This window comes from Astatotilapia calliptera, chromosome 20, assembly GCF_964374335.1.
Source record: "Astatotilapia calliptera chromosome 20, fAstCal68.1, whole genome shotgun sequence".
Taxonomy (NCBI): domain Eukaryota; kingdom Metazoa; phylum Chordata; class Actinopteri; order Cichliformes; family Cichlidae; genus Astatotilapia; species Astatotilapia calliptera.
The window spans coordinates 17944008-17966528 of NC_137441.1; the positions used below are offsets into that span (position 1 = coordinate 17944008).

At 46.5% G+C, this 22521-nt stretch overlaps 1 protein-coding gene across 1 annotated transcript in view; it reads left to right on the forward strand.

Annotated features, from left to right (window-relative positions):
• LOC113013978 (uncharacterized) overlaps positions 1 to 22518 on the forward strand; it is a 41970-nt gene extending 19452 nt beyond the window's left edge. The window contains exons 3-8 of the mRNA XM_080295151.1: positions 5465 to 5599; positions 16157 to 16331; positions 19102 to 19200; positions 19415 to 19506; positions 19822 to 19962; positions 22336 to 22518. Coding sequence (XP_080151277.1) covers positions 5465 to 5599; positions 16157 to 16331; positions 19102 to 19200; positions 19415 to 19506; positions 19822 to 19962; positions 22336 to 22518 — 825 coding nt within the window. The remainder of the gene's footprint in view (positions 1 to 5464; positions 5600 to 16156; positions 16332 to 19101; positions 19201 to 19414; positions 19507 to 19821; positions 19963 to 22335) is intronic.
• Positions 22519 to 22521: the final 3 nt, after the last annotated feature.

A 22521-nucleotide genomic window follows, 5' to 3' on the forward strand; every position in this document is an offset into this window, starting at 1 on the left:
GCCGGTGGTACATACTGTGTACCGTGCATGGAGTGAAACCCCCCATGCATGGTAAGGAGCTTTCTTATCTTGATGTCAGTGGCTTCTATCTCCTCCTTTGGTCAGCCTATTACCCCAGCAGGGTATCCGATCACGGGCAGGGTGTAGGTGTTGATAGCCCGGATCTTGTTCTTACCGTTCAGCTGACTCCTCAGGACTTGCCTGACCCTCTGCAGGTACTCGGTGGTTACAGCTTTCCTAGTGGCCTCTTCATGGTTCCCATTCGCCTGCGGGATCCCCAGGTACTTGTAACTGTCCTCTATGTCTGCAATGTTGCCTTCTGGTAGTTTGATCCCCTCTGTTCTGGCTACCTTCCCTCTCTTTGTTATCATCCGACTACACTTCTCCAGCCCGAACGACATTCCGATGTCATTGCTGTATAACCTGGTGGTGTGGATCAGTGAATCGATGTCTCGTTCACTCTTGGCATACAGCTTGATGTCATCCATGTACAGGAGGTGGCTGACAACTGCTCTATTCCGTAGTCGGTATCCGTAGCCAGTCTTGTCAATGATCTCACTGAGGGGGTTCAGGCCTATGCAGAACAGCAGTGGGGAAAGAGCATCTCCTTGGTAGATCCCGCACTTGATGGTGACTTGTGCTATGGGCTTGAGGTTGGCCTCCAGTGTTGTCCGCCACATCCCCATTGAGTTCCTGATGAAGGCTCTCAGGGTCCTGTTGATCTTATATACAGTGGGGCAAAAAAGTATTTAGTCAGCCACCGATTGTGCAAGTTCCCCCTCCTAAAATGATGACAGAGGTCAGTAATTTGCACCAGAGGTACACTTCAACTGTGAGAGACAGAATGTGAAAAAAAAATCCATGAATCCACATGGTAGGATTTGTAAAGAATTTATTCGTAAATCAGGGTGGAAAATAAGTATTTGGTCAATAACAAAAATACAACTCAATACTTTGTAACATAACCTTTGTTGGCAATAACAGAGGTCAAACGTTTACTATAGGTCTTTACCAGGTTTGCCCACACAGTAGCTGGTATTTTGGCCCATTCCTCCATGCAGATCTTCTCGAGAGCAGTGATGTTTTGGGGCTGTCGCCAAGCAACACGGACTTTCAACTCCCGCCACAGATTTTCTATGGGGTTGAGGTCTGGAGACTGGCTAGGCCACTCCAGGACTTTCAAATGCTTCTTACGGAGCCACTCCTTTGTTGCCCGGGCGGTGTGTTTTGGATCATTGTCATGTTGGAAGACCCAGCCTCATTTCATCTTCAAAGTTCTCACTGATGGAAGGAGGTTTTGGCTCAAAATCTCACGATACATGGCCCCATTCATTCTGTCCTTAACACGGATCAGTCATCCTGTCCCCTTGGCAGAAAAACAGCCCCATAGCATGATGTTTCCACCCCCATGCTTCACAGTAGGTATGGTGTTCTTGGGATGCAACTCAGTATTCTTCTTCCTCCAAACACGACGAGTTGAGTTTATACCAAAAAGTTCTACTTTGGTTTCATCTGACCACATGACATTCTCCCAATCCTCTGCTGTATCATCCATGTGCTCTCTGGCAAACTTCAGACGGGCCTGGACATGCACTGGCTTCAGCAGCGGAACACGTCTGGCACTGCGGGATTTGATTCCCTGCCGTTGTAGTGTGTTACTGATGGTGACCTTTGTTACTTTGGTCCCAGCTCTCTGCAGGTCATTCACTAGGTCCCCCCGTGTGGTTCTGGGATCTTTGTTCACCGTTCTCATGATCATTTTGACCCCACGGGATGAGATCTTGCGTGGAGCCCCAGATCGAGGGAGATTATCAGTGGTCTTGTATGTCTTCCATTTTCTGATGATTGCTCCCACAGTTGATTTTTTCACACCAAGCTGCTTGCCTATTGTAGATTCACTCTTCCCAGTCTGGTGCAGGTCTACAATACTTTTCCTGGTGTCCTTCGAAAGCTCTTTGGTCTTGACCATGGCGGAGTTTGGAGTCTGACTGTTTGAGGCTGTGGACAGGTGTCTTTTATACAGATGATGAGTTCAAACAGGTGCCATTCATACAGGTAACGAGTGGGGGACAGAAAAGCTTCTTACAGAAGACGTTACAGGTCTGTGAGAGCCAGAGATTTTCCTTGTTTGAGGTGACCAAATACTTATTTTCTACCCTGATTTACGAATAAATTCTTTACAAATCCTACCATGTGGATTCATGGATTTTTTTTTTCACATTCTGTCTCTCACAGTTGAAGTGTACCTCTGGTGCAAATTACTGATCTCTGTCGTCATTTTAAGTGGGGGAACTTGCACAATCGGTGGCTGACTAAATACTTTTTTGCCCCACTGTAGTTCTAGGCATTCCAGGATCCAGCTGTGGGGCATTGAGTCATAGGCCTTCTTGTAATCAATCCAGGCAGTGCACAGGTTGGTCAGTCTGGTCCTGCAGTCTCGGCTGACTGCTTGGTCTGCCAGTAGCTGGTGTTTTGCGCCTCTGGTATTCTTGCCCATCCCTTTCTGTGCCCCGCTCATGTATTGACCCATGTGCCTGTTCATCTTAGCCGATATGATGCCTGACAGGAGCTTCCACGTGGTGCTGAGGCAGGTTATTGGTCGGTAGTTGGAGGGGACTGGTCCCTTCTGGGGGTCCTTGAGGATCAGGACTGTCCGGCCTTCGGTTAGCCATTCCGGGTGTCTCTCGTCAACTAGCAGCTGGTTCATTTGTGCTGCCAGGCGCTCGTGGAGTGCAGTCAGCTTCTTCAGCCAGTGGGCGTGAACCATGTCAGGGCCCGGTGCTGTCCAACTTTTCATACTGGAGACCCTTTCTTGGATATCTGCCACTGTGATGGTTACTGGACCCTGTTCGGGAAGGTCGCTATGGTCTGCCCTCAGATCCACTAGCCACTGAGCATTGCCGTTATGGGTTGCGTCCTTCTCCCATATGCTCTTCCAGTATTGTTCCGTCTCCAGCCTTGGTGGTGCTGTTCTCATATTGTTCCCCTGCCACTGAGAGTACACCTTGGCTGGTTCCGTGGAGAACAGCTGGTTTATTCTCCTGTCTTCTATCTCTCTGGTGTACCTCCTCAAACGGCTGGCCAAGGCTGTGAGTCGTTGCTTGGCAGTTTCCAAGGCCTCAGGAATGGATGGACAGCTTCCTGTACTTCTTAGGCACCTTCCTCATCGCGCCTTTCTGCAACTCCGATAGTTGGCTAACCTCCCTCAGTGCTACCTGGATCTTAGCCTCTAGCCTCATACCAATCAGTACTGTCACTCTCTATACACAGTTCGCGCGATTTCTAAAGTGAAAGCAAAAAACAAGCGCAAATTCAAACACGATTTCAATATGTCACATATTGACAGTCCTCTCCGATGCCAATGACATAATTACCCAGCTACATTTAGAAAGAATGCAAAAGCATTGACATATATTTTTCCTTCCTACGATAGCCCGACGGGCAGGGCAGAGATAGATTTTGGTAGCCCGACTGGAAAAATCGCTAGCCCCGGGACGTCGGGCTAGCGATTTTGCGAGCCCTGTATCTGATTGAGGAATCACTCATCTTTGGAAAAGAGAGTTTATTACAGAGAAATGGCTCTTTCCAAAATAAAAGCTATACTATACGCTTCTTCTGGGCTATATTCTCAGCAGCATATTAAACATATCAGGTCCCCATAAGGAGAATCATGTGCTAACGGCTGTCTAAATGACTCGGGTAAAGTTTGTATCATGCGTGCTTGTTGTTTTTGTCTGCTTCCACTTGTCTTTGCACTAGGATGATGTCGGAGTAAATGTGCAGTCATAATTATTGTGTTCCCACTAGTGCTGTCAGCGTTAATCTCGTTGAAATGACGTTAACGCCACAACACGGCAAATCTCCGTTAACGAGCTACCGCGGATCGCCCCGTGCGTGGGGCTGGACAGCGTCAACACATTAACGAGCTAACTGCGCTAACGCAGTAGTTCCCACCAATGTAATTGAGCATTGCGTGGCACATCCAACATACTGTTTTACTTTAGTCCATGACACGCTTCCTTCAGTGTCATACGTCACATGAAAACCAAAATAGTTCCAAATGCCAGATCTGAATGAGGGTGGGGGAGGTTCAATTTGCCATGTTGCAAGGAGAGCTTAACTTCTGTCTCGCTAGCTTGCCCTGCGCTCAGTGAATCTGCGTTCGACTACTCCGCCTAGGCTACACTGTCGAGCGCAGATCCACTGAGCGCTCAACACAGACAGCATCGTCAGAAGGAAAGTTGATAAAATAAATTAAAAATTTAGTATTGTTCGTTACATATGCATACCGAACCGAAAGCACTGTATCGAACGGTTCAATATCGATACGAGTATCGTTGCACCCCTAATATATATATATATATATATATATATATATATATATATATATATCCAGCTGTGGGGCATTGAGTCATAGGCCTTCTAGTAATCAATCCAGGCAGTGCACAGGTTGGTCAGTCTGGTCTTGCAGTCTCGGCTGTCTACCAGTAGGTGGTGTTTTGCGCCTCTTGTATTCTTGCCAATTCCTTTCTGTGTCCCGCTCATGTATTGACCCATGTGCCTGTTCATCTTAGCCGATATGATGCCTGACAGGAGCTTCCATGTAGTACTGAGGCAGGTTATTGGTCGGTAGTTGGATGGGACCGGTCCCTTCTTGGGGTATATATATATATATATATATATATATATATATATATATATATATATATATATATATATATATATATATATATATATATATAGTGTAACCCCACAGGTTTTGGACATCTTTCATCCGAAAACATCTGTAAGCAATTTAAAAAATTTAATACAAGAATGTTTCCTAATATCCAAGTAAACTTTTTCTTTTTCGGGTAGTGACTGCCTAAAGTCTTGAACCTATGTACATCCTCCGTTACTGCCTTTCATGTCTTGAGTTGCTTAGCCAGGCCTTTACAACAGCCATTCTCCTGCTGCTTGTTTGTGTGTCTCCCTCTTTTTGGTTTCATCTTTAATAACTGAAAAGCATGCTCTCATGAGTTGACAACAATGCAATCAACAGTTTCTTTGCCTTGAGAAACTTTAAAATTGCTTTTGGTTGTTATTCATAGTCACTCAGTTCAGTTTATAAGCATCTGGGTGAATCTGAGCAGAAAGTGTAGTCCTGTATACTACAGAATTCATCCTGCTGCTTCTCAGCAGTTGCATCAACAGTAAACAGTAGTGGCACATTCCTTTAGCAGCCATACATCCCCATGGCACAACACTGCGGTCCCCATGTCTGACACATAACGCCATACGCTCTGGATCACAAGATGTTCCTTTTTTTCTCTGTAGTTTTATCTTCCCATAATTCTGGTACAAGTTCAACTTCGTTTTCTCCGTCTGAAGATTTTATTTCTCTTTTAGATGTTTTCTATTATATTTCCACTACAAACAGTAATTCTATATAGTAATGGAACTACTTTTCTACCTTTGGTTCCAGGTGACCATTTTTTTCTCAGACATTGTGGGCTTCACCTCTATATCTGCGTCCTGTACTCCATTGCAAGTAGTGAAGATGCTCAACAACCTCTACATGTGTTTTGATACGCGCATTGACTCCTATGATGTCTACAAGGTAACCCAAGTTTTACTTCCACTTTCATCACTTTTTTGACTTCAATTGAAATAATTCTTTATTTAGTTACTTGTTCTGTGGGCATGTCTCTGGGCTTTAAGGTTATACATTGTTGAAATCTGGGGTGTCTGCACTTATGCAGATGTATTGAATCTGCTAGTTAGTAGTTGTAGCCTTTCAGTATACCTCTGTAAAGCCTAATTTTGGTTGTAGCTCAGGCTTAAACAGATTTCAGTAACAATATGCACTGTCAATCAGTAACACCCTAGCACAGCGGTCCGCAACCTTTTTTGTGCCATGGACCGGTTTATGCCCGACAATATTTTCATGGACCGGCCTTTAAGGTGTCGCGGATGAATACAACAAAATAAAACTAGTACCGGTACCGAAAAAAAGAAGATTTATTCATAACACACTTGAAAAGACCCAGGAAAACCAAGTTAACGATAAAAACGATAACAAAATAACACTGAAAACCGATAAAAACCCTGAAAACCATACATTTCACACCTGAGCCTCAACTCTCGCGGCCGGTACCAAACGACTTACGGACCGGTACCGGTCCAAGGCCCGGGGGTTGGGGACCGCTGCCCTAGCATACATTCTAGTCCTCCCTGATTTAGGTATTTTGTGTGTGCCGTTACACACAAGGAAACCTCAACAGAACCTTTGCAGTACTTGCAGAAGAGACAGAGCAGGGTTCTGGGCTGCTCCTCAGACTACTAATCAGTCTGAAAAGCTGCAGCTGAGTTTCCCTGGTTCTCTATCTGCAGCCATCATTGAAGCCTGAAGTCTCTGCTGCAAAGAATGATATTAAGACAGTATGGATCCTGTTCATTATGCTGTGTTGCTATTGTGGTGAAGGCTCTAAACTACCATGCCAGCTACACTTGGTGATAATCACATCGGTTCGAATGCACTCCCTATGTTTCCCCCAGGCTCAATGCAGACAAAGAATCATGACACAGTTGATGGGTTTACTGCTTCTTAAGGCAGCACAGAGATGTGGTTCACATGCATACACACAATAATATAAGGCACATTAAAGTTTATCAGAAACTGAAAAGTTGTTCACAGCCTGCACGCCTTACTGAACAGTTGCAAAGTTACAATTTACATTTCTCTGGATGCACACACAGGAACACAAACAGCAATCAACTGTGGATCTGATGAAGCCAACCAAGAGACTGCATGGCTGAACCGGTTGTCACTGATCCATCTGCACTAAATACAGTGGGGCAAAAAAGTATTTAGTCAGCCAACGATTGTGCAAGTTCCCCCACCTAAAATGATGACAGAGGTCAGTAATTTGCACCAGAGGTACACTTCAACTGTGAGAGACAGAATGTGAAAAAAAAATCCATGAATCCACATGGTAGGATTTGTAAAGAATTTATTCGTAAATCAGGGTGGAAAATAAGTATTTGGTCAATAACAAAAATACAACTCAATACTTTGTAACATAACCTTTGTTGGCAATAACAGAGGTCAAACGTTTACTATAGGTCTTTACCAGGTTGGTACACACAGTAGCTGGTATTTTGGCCCATTCCTCCATGCAGATCTTCTCGAGAGCAGTGATGTTTTGGGGCTGTCGCCGAGCAACACGGACTTTCAACTCCCGCCACAGATTTTCTATGGGGTTGAGGTCTGGAGACTGGCTAGGCCACTGCAGGACTTTCAAATGCTTCTTACGGAGCCACTCCTTTGTTGCCCCGGCGGTGTGTTTTGGATCATTGTCATGTTGGAAGACCCAGCCTCATTCCATCTTCAAAGTTCTCACTGATGGAAGGAGGTTTTGGCTCAAAATCTCACGATACATGGCCCCATTCATTCTGTCCTTAACACGGATCAGTCGTCCTGTCCCCTTGGCAGAAAAACAGCCCCATAGCATGATGTTTCCACCCCCATGCTTCACAGTAGGTATGGTGTTCTTGGGATGCAACTCAGTATTCTTCTTCCTCCAAACACGACGAGTTGAGTTTATACCAAAAAGTTCTACTTTGGTTTCATCTGACCACATGACATTCTCCCAATCCTCTGCTGTATCATCCATTTGCTCTCTGGCAAACTTCAGACAGGCCTGGACATGCACTGGCTTCAGCAGCGGAACACGTCTGGCACTGCGGGATTTGATTCCCTGCCGTTGTAGTGTGTTACTGATGGTGACCTTTGTTACTTTGGTCCCAGCTCTCTGCAGGTCAATCACCAGGTCCCCCCGTGTGGTTCTGGGATCTTTGCTCACCGTTCTCATGATCATTTTGACCCCACGGGATGAGATCTTGCGTGGAGCCCCAGATCGAGGGAGATTATCAGTGGTCTTGTATGTCTTCCATTTTCTGATGATTGCTCCCACATTTGATTTTTTCACACCAAGCTGCTTGCCTATTGTAGATTCACTCTTCCCAGTCTGGTGTAGGTCTACAATACTTTTCCTGGTGTCCTTCGAAAGCTCTTTGGTCTTGGCCATGGCGGAGTTTGGAGTCTGACTGTTTGAGGCTGTGGACAGGTGTCTTTTATACAGATGATGAGTTCAAACAGGTGCCATTCATACAGGTAACGAGTGGGGGACAGAAAAGCTTCTTACAGAAGACGTTACAGGTCTGTGAGAGCCAGAGATTTTCCTTGTTTGAGGTGACCAAATACTTATTTTCCACCCTGATTTACGAATAAATTCTTTACAAATCCTACCATGTGAATTCATGGATTTTTTTTTCACATTCTGTCTCTCACAGTTGAAGTGTACCTCTGGTGCAAATTACTGACCTCTGTCATCATTTTAAGTGGGGGAACTTGCACAATCGGTGGCTAACTAAATACTTTTTTGCCTCACTGTACAGTACATAGCTGCCCCTTGTGGACAGGCTGGTAAATGACATCTTCAGAACAGCCACCCCCAGACTTGCTCCAGCAAGTTTGCAGTACTAAATCCATTGTATAAATCTTCATTCGGAACAGCAGTCAGCCGAATGAGGTTACCTCACAGGTCATCCATAGGTATGGTCCATCACTTTAACCTCTGCAGTGCAAATAAGGCTGCCAGGGATCACCTTGCCAATGTTCCCTACAGGCTATGTGAAGCTCTGGGAAGTTGGGATCAGTGATTATCAAAACACTACCCAGTTGAAGCAGGGCTGTATCTGACTGCCACTAAGAGAGAGTATGGCGGGCAGGTAGTAGTGCAGGAACCATGTCCAGAAGTGGTCTGATAGTACTTGGCAGTCCAAGCAGCGATATACTGCCTGTGGTAACAAATGGTTGGCCAAATCATCAGCAACTGCCCTTGGTTTGCGAGTTGTCCGCACTTCTTTGCTGACATCTTGCGAACCCAGGGCTGCAGTCAGGACAGCCCTGATTTCATGCTCCCAGGAGCCTCCAGAATGAGAAGTGCTAGGTAGGTTGAAGTGGAATCAGCCATTTTATGGTTGACTGGGTGGGCTGTACTTCTTTGACAGGCTGGCAGACAGAACACACAGTGAGGTATGAGGGCGATCACGATACAGGACTGAGGGAGACGCTGACATAAATACACAGAAGGATAATGTCTCGGTAGTGAGAACACACGGGGAACACAACTGACACGAATTAACATGACGCCACAGGTAGACACACTGAACATGGAAACGTGAGACCTTCACAATAAAACATGTCACGGCTGCTACGGCAGATGTGTGGAGTTTATGAGAGAAGGACCCAGAATGCAGGCATAGGCAGTGATGCTAGTGAGCTTTATTTACAATAGGTGAAAACAAACAAAAGCAAGGGTGGCAGGGACAGAACTAAGAAATACTCTGAACTGGGAAACCCAGTAAACAAACCTGAATTATAACATGCGGAGAGAAACATGAGATGATAACCAGAGAAACACAGGACATGATGAGCAGGAACAGGAAACAGATTCCACAGAAAATGCTGGAGCTCATGGACACGTTCACATAGAGTTCAGGTGACCAACCTGGAAGGCAACAGCACAACAGTCCATTGCTAAACAGTTCAGGGCCCAACCACAAGGAGAGTGGCAACGGCACAGGTGACTGAACTGGTCCGGCGGGCGGCCATGGAAAAGGCAGCAGGCGAAGAAAATCCGGAGGCTGACCACGTGGATGGCGGCGGCACAGACGAAGCAAGTCCGGAGGCCGACCATGACGGCGAAGATATCTGGCCAGCAGTCTGGAAAGTGGCTGGCGACAGTGAGGAGCTGAACGAAGTCGAGCAGGACGTGAAGGACGGAGATGGCACAGATGTGGCAGCTGCAGGTGATGGAGCAGTTGGTGGCACTGCAGGTGGTGGAACTGCAGGCGACAGTGTGGAAACTGCAGGTGGTGGAACTGCAGGCAACGGTGGAGGATCTAGTGGCGCTGATGGTGTCTGGATGGGCTCCTCGGACCTTCCAGCAGAGACAGAAAACATCTGAAGCGACCCCTCAGGACCTTCAGCAGGAACAGAACCTGGCTGAAGCGGTTCTTCCGACCCTCCAGCAAAGACAGATGGCTGGAGCGGTTCCTCGGACCCCCCAGCAGGAACAGAAGAAGGCTGGAGCGACCCGCCCTGGATCCTCCAGCAGGAACAGAAGACGGCTGGAGTGACCCCCCCGGACCCTCCAGCAGGAACAGAAGATGGCTGAAGCGGTTCATCTGACCCTCCAGCGAAGACAGACAGACAGCTGAAGCAGTTCCTCGGACCCCCCCGCAGGAACAGACGGCTGACGCGGTTCTCCAGAACCCCCAGCAGAAACAGAAGATGGCTGGAGCTACCCCCCGGGACCTTCAGCAGGAACAGAAGACGGCTGAAGCGGTTCCTCTGACCCTCCAGTGAAGACAGATGACTGAAGCGGTTCCTTGGACTCCCCAGCAGGAACAGAAGGGGGCTGGAGCAACCCCCAGACCATCCAGCAGGAACAGAATACGGCTGGAGCGACCCCCCGGCCCCTCCAGCAGGAACAGAAGATGGCTGAAGCAGTTCCCCTGACCCTCCAGCGAAGACAGACAGCTGAAGCAGTTCTTCGGACCCCCCTGCAGGAACAGATGGCTGGCGTGGTTCTCCAGAACCCCCAGCAGGATCAGAAGACGGCTGGAGCGAACCTCCCGGACCCTCCAGCAGGATGAGGAAACGGTTGAAGCGACCCCTTGGGACCTCAGCAGGAACAGAAGACGGCTGAAGCGGTTCATCTGACCCTCCAGCGAAGACAGACAGACAGCTGAAGCAGTTCCTCGGACCCCCCTGCAGGAACAGACGGCTGACGCGGTTCTCCAGAACCCCCAGCAGAAACAGAAGATGGCTGGAGCTACCCCCCGGGACCTTCAGCAGGAACAGAAGACGGCTGAAGCGGTTCCTCTGACCCTCCAGTGAAGACAGATGACTGAAGCGGTTCCTTGGACTCCCCAGCAGGAACAGAAGGGGGCTGGAGCAACCCCCAGACCATCCAGCAGGAACAGAATACGGCTGGAGCGACCCCCCGGCCCCTCCAGCAGGAACAGAAGATGGCTGAAGCAGTTCCCCTGACCCTCCAGCGAAGACAGACAGCTGAAGCAGTTCTTCGGACCCCCCTGCAGGAACAGATGGCTGGCGTGGTTCTCCAGAACCCCCAGCAGGATCAGAAGACGGCTGGAGCGAACCTCCCGGACCCTCCAGCAGGATGAGGAAACGGCTGAAGCGACCCCTTGGGACCTCAGCAGGAACAGAAGACGGCTGAAGCGGTTCATCTGACCCTCCAGCGAAGACAGACAGACAGCTGAAGCAGTTCCTCGGACCCCCCTGCAGGAACAGACGGCTGACGCGGTTCTCCAGAACCCCCAGCAGAAACAGAAGATGGCTGGAGCTACCCCCCGGGACCTTCAGCAGGAACAGAAGACGGCTGAAGCGGTTCCTCTGACCCTCCAGTGAAGACAGATGACTGAAGCGGTTCCTTGGACTCCCCAGCAGGAACAGAAGGGGGCTGGAGCAACCCCCAGACCATCCAGCAGGAACAGAATACGGCTGGAGCGACCCCCCGGCCCCTCCAGCAGGAACAGAAGATGGCTGAAGCAGTTCCCCTGACCCTCCAGCGAAGACAGACAGCTGAAGCAGTTCTTCGGACCCCCCTGCAGGAACAGATGGCTGGCGTGGTTCTCCAGAACCCCCAGCAGGATCAGAAGACGGCTGGAGCGAACCTCCCGGACCCTCCAGCAGGATGAGGAAACGGCTGAAGCGACCCCTTGGGACCTCAGCAGGAACAGAAGACGGCTGAAGCGGTTCATCTGACCCTCCAGCGAAGACAGACAGACAGCTGAAGCAGTTCCTCGGACCCCCCGCAGGAACAGACGGCTGACGCGGTTCTCCAGAACCCCCAGCAGAAACAGAAGATGGCTGGAGCTACCCCCCGGGACCTTCAGCAGGAACAGAAGACGGCTGAAGCGGTTCCTCTGACCCTCCAGTGCAGACAGATGACTGAAGCGGTTCCTTGGACTCCCCAGCAGGAACAGAAGGGGGCTGGAGCGACCCTTCGGACCCTCTAGCAGGAACAGAATACGGCTGGAGCGACCCCCCGGCCCCTCCAGCAGGAACAGAAGATGGCTGAAGCGGTTCCCCTGACCCTCCAGCGAAGACAGACAGCTGAAGCAGTTCTTCGGACCCCCCTGCAGGAACAGATGGCTGGCGTGGTTCTCCAGAACCCCCAGCAGGATCAGAAGATGGCTGGAGCGAACCTCCCGGACCCTCCAGCAGGATGAGGAAACGGCTGAAGCGACCCCTCGGGACCTTCAGCAGGAACAGAAGACGGCTGAAGCGGTTCCTCTAAACCTCCAGCGAAGACAGATGGCTGAAGCAGTTCCTTGGACCCCTCCACAGGAACAGACGGCTGGAGCGACCCCCCAGCCCCTCCAGCAGGAACAGAAGACAGCTGGAGCGAACCCCCCGGACCCTCCAGCAGGATGAGGAAACGGCTGAAGTGACCCCTTGGGACCTCAGCAGGAACAGAAGACGGCTGAAGCGGTTCATCTGACCCTCCAGCGAAGACAGACAGACAGCTGAAGCAGTTCCTCGGACCCCCCCGCAGGAACAGACGGCTGACGCGGTTCTCCAGAACCCCCAGCAGAAACAGAAGATGGCTGGAGCTACCCCCCGGGACCTTCAGCAGGAACAGAAGACGGCTGAAGCGGTTCCTCTGACCCTCCAGTGAAGACAGATGACTGAAGCGGTTCCTTGGACTCCCCAGCAGGAACAGAAGAGGGCTGGAGCAACCCCCGGACCGTCCAGCAGGAACAGAATACGGCTTGAGCGACCCCCCGGCCCCTCCAGCAGGAACAGAAGATGGCTGAAGCGGTTCCCCTGACCCTCCAGCGAAGACAGATGGCTGAAGCAGTTCCTCAGACCCCCCTGCAGGAACAGACGGCTGGAGCGACCCCCTGGACCCTCCAGCAGGAACAGAAGACGGCTGGAGCGACCCCCCGGACCCTCCAGCAGGAACAGAAGACGGCTGGAGCGACCCCTCGGGACTTTCAGCAGGAACAGAAATGGTTCCTCTGACTCTCCAGACAGATGGCTGGAGCGGTTCCTCGGACCTTCGAGCAGGAACAGAAGATGAATGAAGAGGTTCCTCGGACCCTTCAGCAGGAACAGACAGGATTAACAGGTACGGAGCCACAAATCCTCCAGCCTTTCAGTCTGTGGCACTAAGGCTGTGGAACAGTCGACCACCACAACTACTTTTGGTTAACTCTGTGGATTCTTTAAAAAGCAGTTTAAAACTTTTGTTTAAACAGAAGTTCTGTTGATCAACGCCTTTTTCAATTTTACATTTTTATTTATATGCAACCTTTTGTATTGACTGTATTGTTGATTTTGTTACCAAACGTTCTGTTTATTTTAACCTTTGTGTACAGCGCTTTGTGACTGCCTGTCTATGAAAAGTGCTTAAAAAATAAACTTTACTTTTATTTTATTTCTCCTATTACCTGTGTGTGCTGCTCGGCTTGGGCCTGCAGCGTCTCCAGTTACTGCTGTGGTGCTGTCTCTTGCTGTTGGTGCATGTTGGCCGGCTCCCTTGCATCTTGTGTGATAGGCACAGTTGGGTGCCAATGTAACACCACGGTCATGGGAAACCCACCATCCAGCTTCAGACTCTCAGTTTCAACTGAACAGGTCGTGTTTATTCTCACAATTATTGTTTTACACGTGTGCTTCACTTGCAGCTTTTCCTCCAGCGTTTTTCCACTGCTGCTGCCCTTACTCTCTGAACATGACCGGTCTCAGCATTTTACTGAGTTAAAATAGTGGCTGGCACACTGTGGCTGTGCACCTAGAACTGCTGCTGAACCCTCTGCTGTACCCCTTCCCTGCAGCTGCACTACACCAAGATACATGAAACTTCTGACATTTTTAAACTTTTTTTCTCCAAGAGTTACAAGACTGTCACATAGAATCAGTTCTTCATCTGCGTTAAATGCTATTGTCTTGCTCTTATCATAGACTGGCTACATACCAGATGATGTGAAAGTGTCGCCATACAACAGGAGAATGCTATAAAGTTCCTCTGCTAAGTTCGCAAATATGGACGGGTCATAGCTCAGTGATTTGATTCTGACCTGATGTTGGTACTTTGTCACATAGTTGTCATTGTGATACTTCACTTGGAATGCAGTACTCCAGTGTGAAGCTAGTCTCAAAGAATATTTTCAGTATTTCACTGTTGGCTACTCTCACCACAAACTTGGACTTTAGGGTACCTTGTTTATATCCTACTAAAGTTTCAAATAAGCTAAATTCAAAGATTGAAATGCAAACGGACGCGTGCTGCAGCACTTTTCTTTTTGTGTTTTTTATGCTTTTTCATTGCTAGTTCCTGCAATGCACTGATCACTTTCAGTAGTCAGGAACTGATAGACACTGACCTCAGCCTGAAGCTAGACTTTATTTGGATTGGACCCACAGTATCCATCAGGATTGCAAGACCACCAGGAGCTCCATCGGTTATTGTCAGGAACAGCAAGAGATGGCAGGAGAGGAATAAAAAGCTGGGATGCAGAGCTGGCTATCGTGTCCAACTGCAAAAGCAGCAACACAAACCCCTGCTTCCATTCATCTTCCTAACTAACGACAGATCACACACAAACAAAATGGAAGAGCTACAATCAAAGATTTACTACAACCATTTTGTCCGGGCGTGTTATCTACTGATTATAACTGAATCTTGGCTCCATCTACAAATATCTGATGTTTCACCGCCAGGACTGCAACAAAGACTCTGGTAAGGGATCACCTAAAACTTATCATTAGTAAACAGCAGAGAGACCAGCTTGAGGGTATCCCTATCGTTGCTGGGGATTTTAATAAGCCATGTTTGAAATCAGTAAACTCGAAATTCCACCATCATGTTAAGCGTCCTACCAGGGGCACAGGATACTGGAGCGTGTGTACAGTAACATCAAGTAAACCTGCAAAGCGACACCCCTACCCCACCTGGGACAATCTGACCACCTCTCTCTCCACCGGATTATACGGCACATTAAACGAAACAAAACAGTCAGATTAGTCAAACTTTACTCAGCTCATTCTTCTTGCTTCCTCCACTTCCATACCATCGATTCCTAATGTCGTTGCAGTATATTAATGACTAACCTCGTATTGTGGATGGATTTTCTCAGTTGTTCTCCTGACTGAAGTTTGGTCCGTTTACAGCATCCTGCCATGCGATTGCATTTGTCTCTAACCATCGGGAACCCTCACGTTAACTTTTATCGAGTGGAAAAAAGTTAGCGTTCATCCTCCAGCTTCACTGTGTATATGCTATGCTAACATAGCTGTGTATATCATTATATACCAGCTAGCCCAACTTCATTAACCCTACAAACATCACTGCTGTTTAGTTTTCTGTCTTCATTTATGTAGTTTTCTGTCTTCATTTCTTCTTCATCTTCTGTTCCTGCTGGAGGGTCCTTCATTTAAGTGATAGCAGAAATTTTCAGAAATCTCTCAGTCAGAACATGGTATATCATGTTTAGGTGGAAACTAGCGAGCTAACTTCCTGCTAACTCTGTTAAGTATAATAAATTCTGTTTTCATGGATGCCTGGATGTTAAACTTAATTGTTACACCTGGTAAAGCAGCATAGCTGATCATTTTGTTAAAGATGAAAGAATTTAGACAGTTTTTTAACTCTCAGTGATGCTGCAGTGTTTGTTTGACTTTGGGACCTGAAGCAGAGTTTGGACCCAGATTACTCTGCAAGGCTCCTGACTACGGTAGCCGTAATGCTGCGACAATCCATCAAGCGGTGCGGCTTCGTAGCTTACCAAAGTCGTACTAAAACATTTTTGCCAGATTTTTGAGCGCCGTGTACCTCATAAAATCAGTTCGAGGTCAGTAAGCACAACCAGAATTCATACATAAGGCGCACTGGATTATAAGGCGCATTGTTGATTTTTGAGAAAATTAAAGGATTTTAAGTGCGCCTTATAGTGCGGAAAATATGGTATTGCAAAATATATAAATCAGATGAGTCGATCCCACACCGATCCCGGCATTTTCCTAGACATGAGTAGGTTGTATATTTTATGTAGTTCTAAAAATCTGTTAATTCAGGTGGAGACTATAGGAGATGCATACATGGTGGTGAGCGGCCTACCTGAAAGGAACGGAGACAGACATGTGGATGAAATTGCCAAGATGGCTCTGGATCTGGTAGCAGCCGTCAGACAGGTCTCCATTCCTCACATGCCCAATGAGAGGCTTCAGCTCAGAGCTGGCATCCACACAGGTCAGAGGAATTTATTAAGATACAGCAGATGTTTTCTGTGTTATAGAAAATTTGAATCTGCGTGGGGATTGATAAAAATGTGAATCACTACAGTGACCTTGGTCAGGTGCTTTGTGGTAAGTACCATCTAGTAAAGGAACCATATCAGATTACGATTCCTGGATATTCAAGGTCAAGGTCAAGTTTATATATATATAGCACATTTCAAACAGCCGATGCTGCACAAAGTGCTTAACAATATAAAAATGGCATTAAAAAGCAACAATCCTCAACAATTCACAATCCTCAGAGGACGATTCTGTTGAAAATCTTAAACATAGAAATGTTGGCATCCTCACGGAGCTTTAACTGTGTACCATCAGAACAAAGCCATAAAATTTATTGGAGATGATAGACATCAGGTAAACTCAATAACACTTAGTAGCTCTTAGATACAAAGCCTATATCCAGGTGTTTGAGTGCTTTTTAGTTTGCATACAGTATACACTTACTCTTCAAACAATTTCAAGTTGTCCACATTGTTTGTGGATTTACACAGTCTTTATAGCTCCTTAAGCATTATTCAGCATTAATTCAATCTTGTACTTTCCACATATGTGAGTATATAAAAGTCTGAGGAACATCTGATTTACATTTGCCAAATCTCCTCTTGAAGGTTGTCTCCTTGTGCAGTACTTACTCAAAAGTACTTTCTCCTTATGCACCACAGCTGCATGTTCTCCTTTGGACATGTTAGCAGATTCTCATGTTCTTGCAACTTGTGACAATGGATGAGTGTGCTGCATCTGTGCTGCCAAGATTTTTGCAAGGCAGTCACTCACAGCGTAAACCAACAGGGTTTCAATTCTTCAGTTGAAGAAACAGTTTGCTATTGGTTCTGTTTTGACACAGAAACTGATCTTTGGGCTCTGTTTAAGTTTGTTGTTCATGTATACATTCTTGAACAGGACTTATAAGGAGCCTATATGGAGTGCTGGGAGCAGTCCAGGTGTGCACAAAGAGACAACCATGAAGGGAAGATTGTAAAAATTTGAAAAAGGTACTTTTTTTTAACTTCCATGAATAAAGCAACAGATGATTTTGACTAGAATTTGTATTTCAGTTTCTTTGCAACACAAGAGGCTACTGACAAACCCAAAACACCAAGTCTAACATGGAGTATGGCAGTTCAGACAGTCTTCACTGCTTGGCACACACACAGCTGTGTGAGCCGCAGCTCTCGTGCTTGCTTTCAGCCACTTGAATGTTGCTCTGACCGCTTCTTCAAATTCAAATTCAAATTTTATTTGTCACACACACACAACCATACACAGTATGACATGGGGGTGAAATGCTTGAAGCTGTACAATGCCCGACCATTAAATGACAGAAGAAAAGTTTTACAATATTTACAATTTACAGTTTACTACAAAAATTTACAAATTAACTTAGGAATTTACAGTAAAGAATGTGCAAATAGCAGAAGAGATTATAAAGATAAGGATTATAAATTATAGGAATTATAGGATTATAGGAAATGTGTGGTGGTGCGTGTGGTGACGTGTGTGAGAGTCCAGTCTTATAGTGACGTGTTTGGGAGAGTCCAGTCCTACACCTGGTTCAGGCCCCGAATAGCCTGGGGGAAGAAGCTCCTCCTCATTCTCTCTGTTTTGGCCTTAAGGGAGCGGAAGCTCCCTTCTTGTGCATGGCCCTTGGTTCCAGCGTCCTACTGTGTAAAATAGGGAAGGCACAATTAGGTGATGGCTGGCAGCTATGAACCTAACATGCACCTAGCCTATATACACATAAAAACCTGCGTCATGGGATAAGCAATGACACCTCATTCACTTTGTTTTAGTCTGCGCACGAGCATATAGAGCCGTCTTTGTGCAGCTCTCTTATTACACTCATCTCCAGCATTACAGCCAGTTCCTTCTGAACTACTTGTCTTTTATGTACAGATAATCTGTAGGACCATGAACACAGTGTTATACCTGGGTGAGTTTCAAAGTGGTGAGTGTGGTGTGAATGGGCAAGTGAGAGAATGCATCTGGAAAACGCTGTTGTCTGAACCAGCGTGAGATGGTTATCACAACGGTCTTTCACCAGGTTCCCCAGAGATACAGTTTCTGTCTCTCTCCATGCTTTAAGGGGGTGGGGGTGCTATATGTGTTTTGCTCCACCCCTGTCCGAATGCACCACTTTATAGTCAACATCCCTCACTCACTGCATGACCACAAAAGGTCCCTGCCACTTGGCAAATAACTTTCATTTGGATAAGGAGAGTAATACAAGTACTTTATCATCCAGTGTAAATTCTCAGATTTTAGCCCATCCACAGAACACACACCATCCGCCTAGAAGATCCACCCGGCAGAAGTGTCGTGGCGTTTGCATGAGTTCCCGTGAGTTGGGCAATGCACGTAGCCATAGGTTGGTTAGTGTGCGCCGTCAGTCAGGCATATCTCTCATGCTTTCTTTTAGCCACTTTAATGTCACTCTGACTGCTGCTTGCAGCTTTTCTCCTGTCTCCACACGCCCCTCACTCCCAGTGTCCTATTGTGTAAAATAGGAAAGGCACAATTAGGTGATGGCTGGCACCCTGGCACCACCCCTCCCAGCTTAGCCACAAACCACACCCCACCACCACACATTTTACAAAAATTACAGTTGATATGTCGTTGCTTTTTTCCCCAATCTTCTTCCATTGATGAATATTCTGAATGTTTAGTGCTAAAGGTTTTTTTTTAGAAGATTGTAAAGTGTTGCTTCTTTTTCTCCTGCGATGCAGGTCCATGTGTGGCAGGAATAGTGGGCTACAAGATGCCAAGATACTGTCTATTTGGAGATACCGTCAACACAGCCTCTAGAATGGAATCAACCAGCCTGCGTATGTGCAGCTAGTCCCAGTATACACTAGCACACACAATATAGCACAATATAGTGGACATGAAATGAAACTAAATAGACTGTATGTGTTGTATTGGAATTTGGTACCAAAAACAGCTTTCTTGGATCTTTCTTGCACAAATATACAAATACAAATCTAGAAAAGCTTAAATCTTTACATGATGTCTGTTGATTTTAATTTTTCTTTATGCCAGCTCAGAAAATCCACATCAGTTCAGAAGCATACCTGGCTCTGATCAAAGACAATGCTTATGAGCTGCAGCTTCGTGGAGAGATTGAGATTAAGGTAAAATAATTTCCAGCTATGCCATAATATGTTATCATTAATATTATTTTATTTATTTTAAGAACGTTCCCAAATTTAAATTAAAAGACAAAAAAGTGAAATTTGGTGGAAATTTTATGTTTGTTAAAGAGTCTTTAGTCCAAGTTTTTATAAAACATTTTCTTACTTCATGTTCAACACAAGTCTACTTTAAGAGATTTCTTAAAATTTCCACATATACACAAACAATATGCAGTGCTTAGTTTTCATTTTGGTTTTTTTGGTGAACAGTACCTTGTCATTGCTCCTTTTTCACGCGTGGTCTTCTCCTGCCAGGGTAAGGGCAAAATGTATACATACTGGCTGATTGGCCACAAGAACTACAGCGTGCAGAATGACAGTCTGGTTTGCCACTGGAATCCCAACATGGCCAGAAAGAAGAAAATGTTAGCAGGGAGCCAGGTATCTGTGAGCAATGTGAGTTAAAGTGCTTTAATATTCTGAATATGTTCCATTAGAGAAGCATCCGTGCATGTCCTCCAGCTTTTGTCCTACATAGTTTAACACTGAGCCTTAAATGTTTGTTCTGCTGTGAATAGCACTGTAGTCATTCATTTGTTGTATAAAAACAGGTTCATACTAATATTTCCCCATTATTTCTGTATTACATCTTCCCTGACCAACTGTAGGTGTCTATAAATTTACATTTTCATCAATGTATTACAATTTTGTTTTGATATTTTTATGTTTGTGTTCTGTATGTATATGTTTTACTGCAATTGTGTCACGTGGGTATTACACCAATTAACCCACAGTGTAACCACCAAGCTAATGAAAACTGGTTCTCAAAAGCATGTTACAATCTCGTTCCAGATGTTAGCATTATTTTCTCATTGACTTATGCTAAATATACCATTAATATACAGTGCTTTTCTACTCTGAGCACTCAACGTGCTTTACACAACTTGCCTCATTCACCCATTCACACCCATTTGCTTAAGCACTTTTTCTAAGCTCTTTCCTATTCCAATGCAACACATCTTCCAGTGTGTGTCAGTGTTCTCCATCCATCCAACCATCCATCTTCTTCTTATCCAATTCAGGTTCACAGTTAGGCTGGAGCCTATCCCAGCTATTATAGATCAAGAAGAGGGGTACACCCACCTCTGATGAAGTTTCACAAGTGTCAGCTTTGCTTTTATACATAGATATAAAAATATGGATATGTACTCATAAAAAATCATAATTATAATATTTCTGAGTAAAAAACTGAATTGAATCAAATCAAATCAGAGTCGCATCAGCAGAAGAAGGGGGTGGAAACAGAAGGGGATGCGGATCCGGTTCAGCAGCTGCAGTAACTATAGCCAAGCTTGAGACATGCTCCGGAACCTCCTCTTCGGGGCTGAAATTGCCCGGCTCCCAACCTCCAGCTGCAGGAGCTCCCTTAGAGACCCTGGCCGTGCTGCTAGGTGATCGTTGGCCAGAGTCACCGCCAGATCCAAGGGCTGGTGGCAGCAGACCCACTCTGCCATTCCCGCTGGGAGCCCCTCCATGAATTGTTCCAGGACCACCATATTCACTAACTGGGCCTCCTCTTTTGTGGGAGGTACCTTTGTCTGGCTCTCGGACTGGTTCTACGTGTTTTTTATGGGTGGCCACTGGCTGCTCCCAGTGCATAATCGCAAGCTCCACCACCATTTGTGCTAGTGCCTCCACCAGTTGTGCAGGTCACATATCCGTCATCACGCAGATTCGCTTTGGGCACAACTGGAGCACTAAGGACCTCACACACAGCCAGAGGGTCACGGTGAAGTACGGTTTCTTTTATTACTGTTTTGCACACAAACACTTTGGCACATGCAGGCCGGCAGCTCCCAACTCATCTCTGGTGCTACTTCCTGCTCACTGCTTACCTCCTCTCTTCAGGTCCTGGCACCTGCTGAAATAGGAGAGGTAGATCATGGCTCAAGAGTTGGGAGTTTGCCTTGTAATTGGAAGGTTGCCGGTTCGAGCCCCGGCTTGGACAGTCTCAGTCGTTGTGTCCTTGGGCAAGACGCTTCACCTGTTGCCTACTGGTGGTGGTCAGTGTTCGGCAGCCTCGCCTCTGTCAGTGTGCCCCAGGGCGGCTGTGGCTACAATGTAGCTTGCCATCACCAGTGTGTGGATGACTGGATGTATAAAGTGCTTTGGGGTCCTTAGGGACTAGTAAAGCGCTATACAAATACAGGCCATTTACACAATTACTGCCCGGTGTGATGACGGCCTTCCCTGGGCCTGCCTCTTTAGCCCATGTTTAACATCAGAATAGAATCTTAATCTAAAGACCTCATACTGTTGCATCACACCAATAGAACAGAACCCTTTCTACTTTTCAGATTAGGCTTCAGACTTTCCTTGTTGATATAGCCAGGGCTGAATCCTCTCTTAGCTCATGTTCTGTCACCATGTAACCGTATTCTGTTTAAATAGATTTTCCCTGAGAAAGTTACTCTTTAGTGCCCCCTTTTGGCATGACCTGGTGTAACGTGCTCAAATCCGTCTCTGTTCTATGATGTCATCAGAAAGCGCATGTTATTGTTTGGGGAAAGGACTTCTCCCGTTTTCTGCTGTAGTGGCATTTGTCTCCCTTAAGACGGTCTTTAAGGGCATTGTCGGTATGTAATTCTGTTCCATCTTTACTAATGAACAATCTACTTGAAGAAATGTGATTGCAGTGTTTGCTTAATAGAAACGTTTGTAAAGAGGGAATTAGCTAACGCTTTCGGCTAAACAAGTCATTGTACTGTTATTGTGTATTTCTCCTCATCTATGGTTTCTAAGAGCATTTCATGTCATGTTGTTTCTCAGTTTTACCCTACTTCAACTGGCCTAAGTAAAGGGAGTGAAGTCAAACCCTCTTGTCTGCGTGGTCATTTTGAAGAGGAGTTTAGTCTGAATGTCGACTCTAGCAAGGCGTTAGAGGCAGAGGACATTACAGTAAAACGACAGCCTCTCAAAGACCAGTCTCGTGGGGAACTGGACAGCAATTAGAGC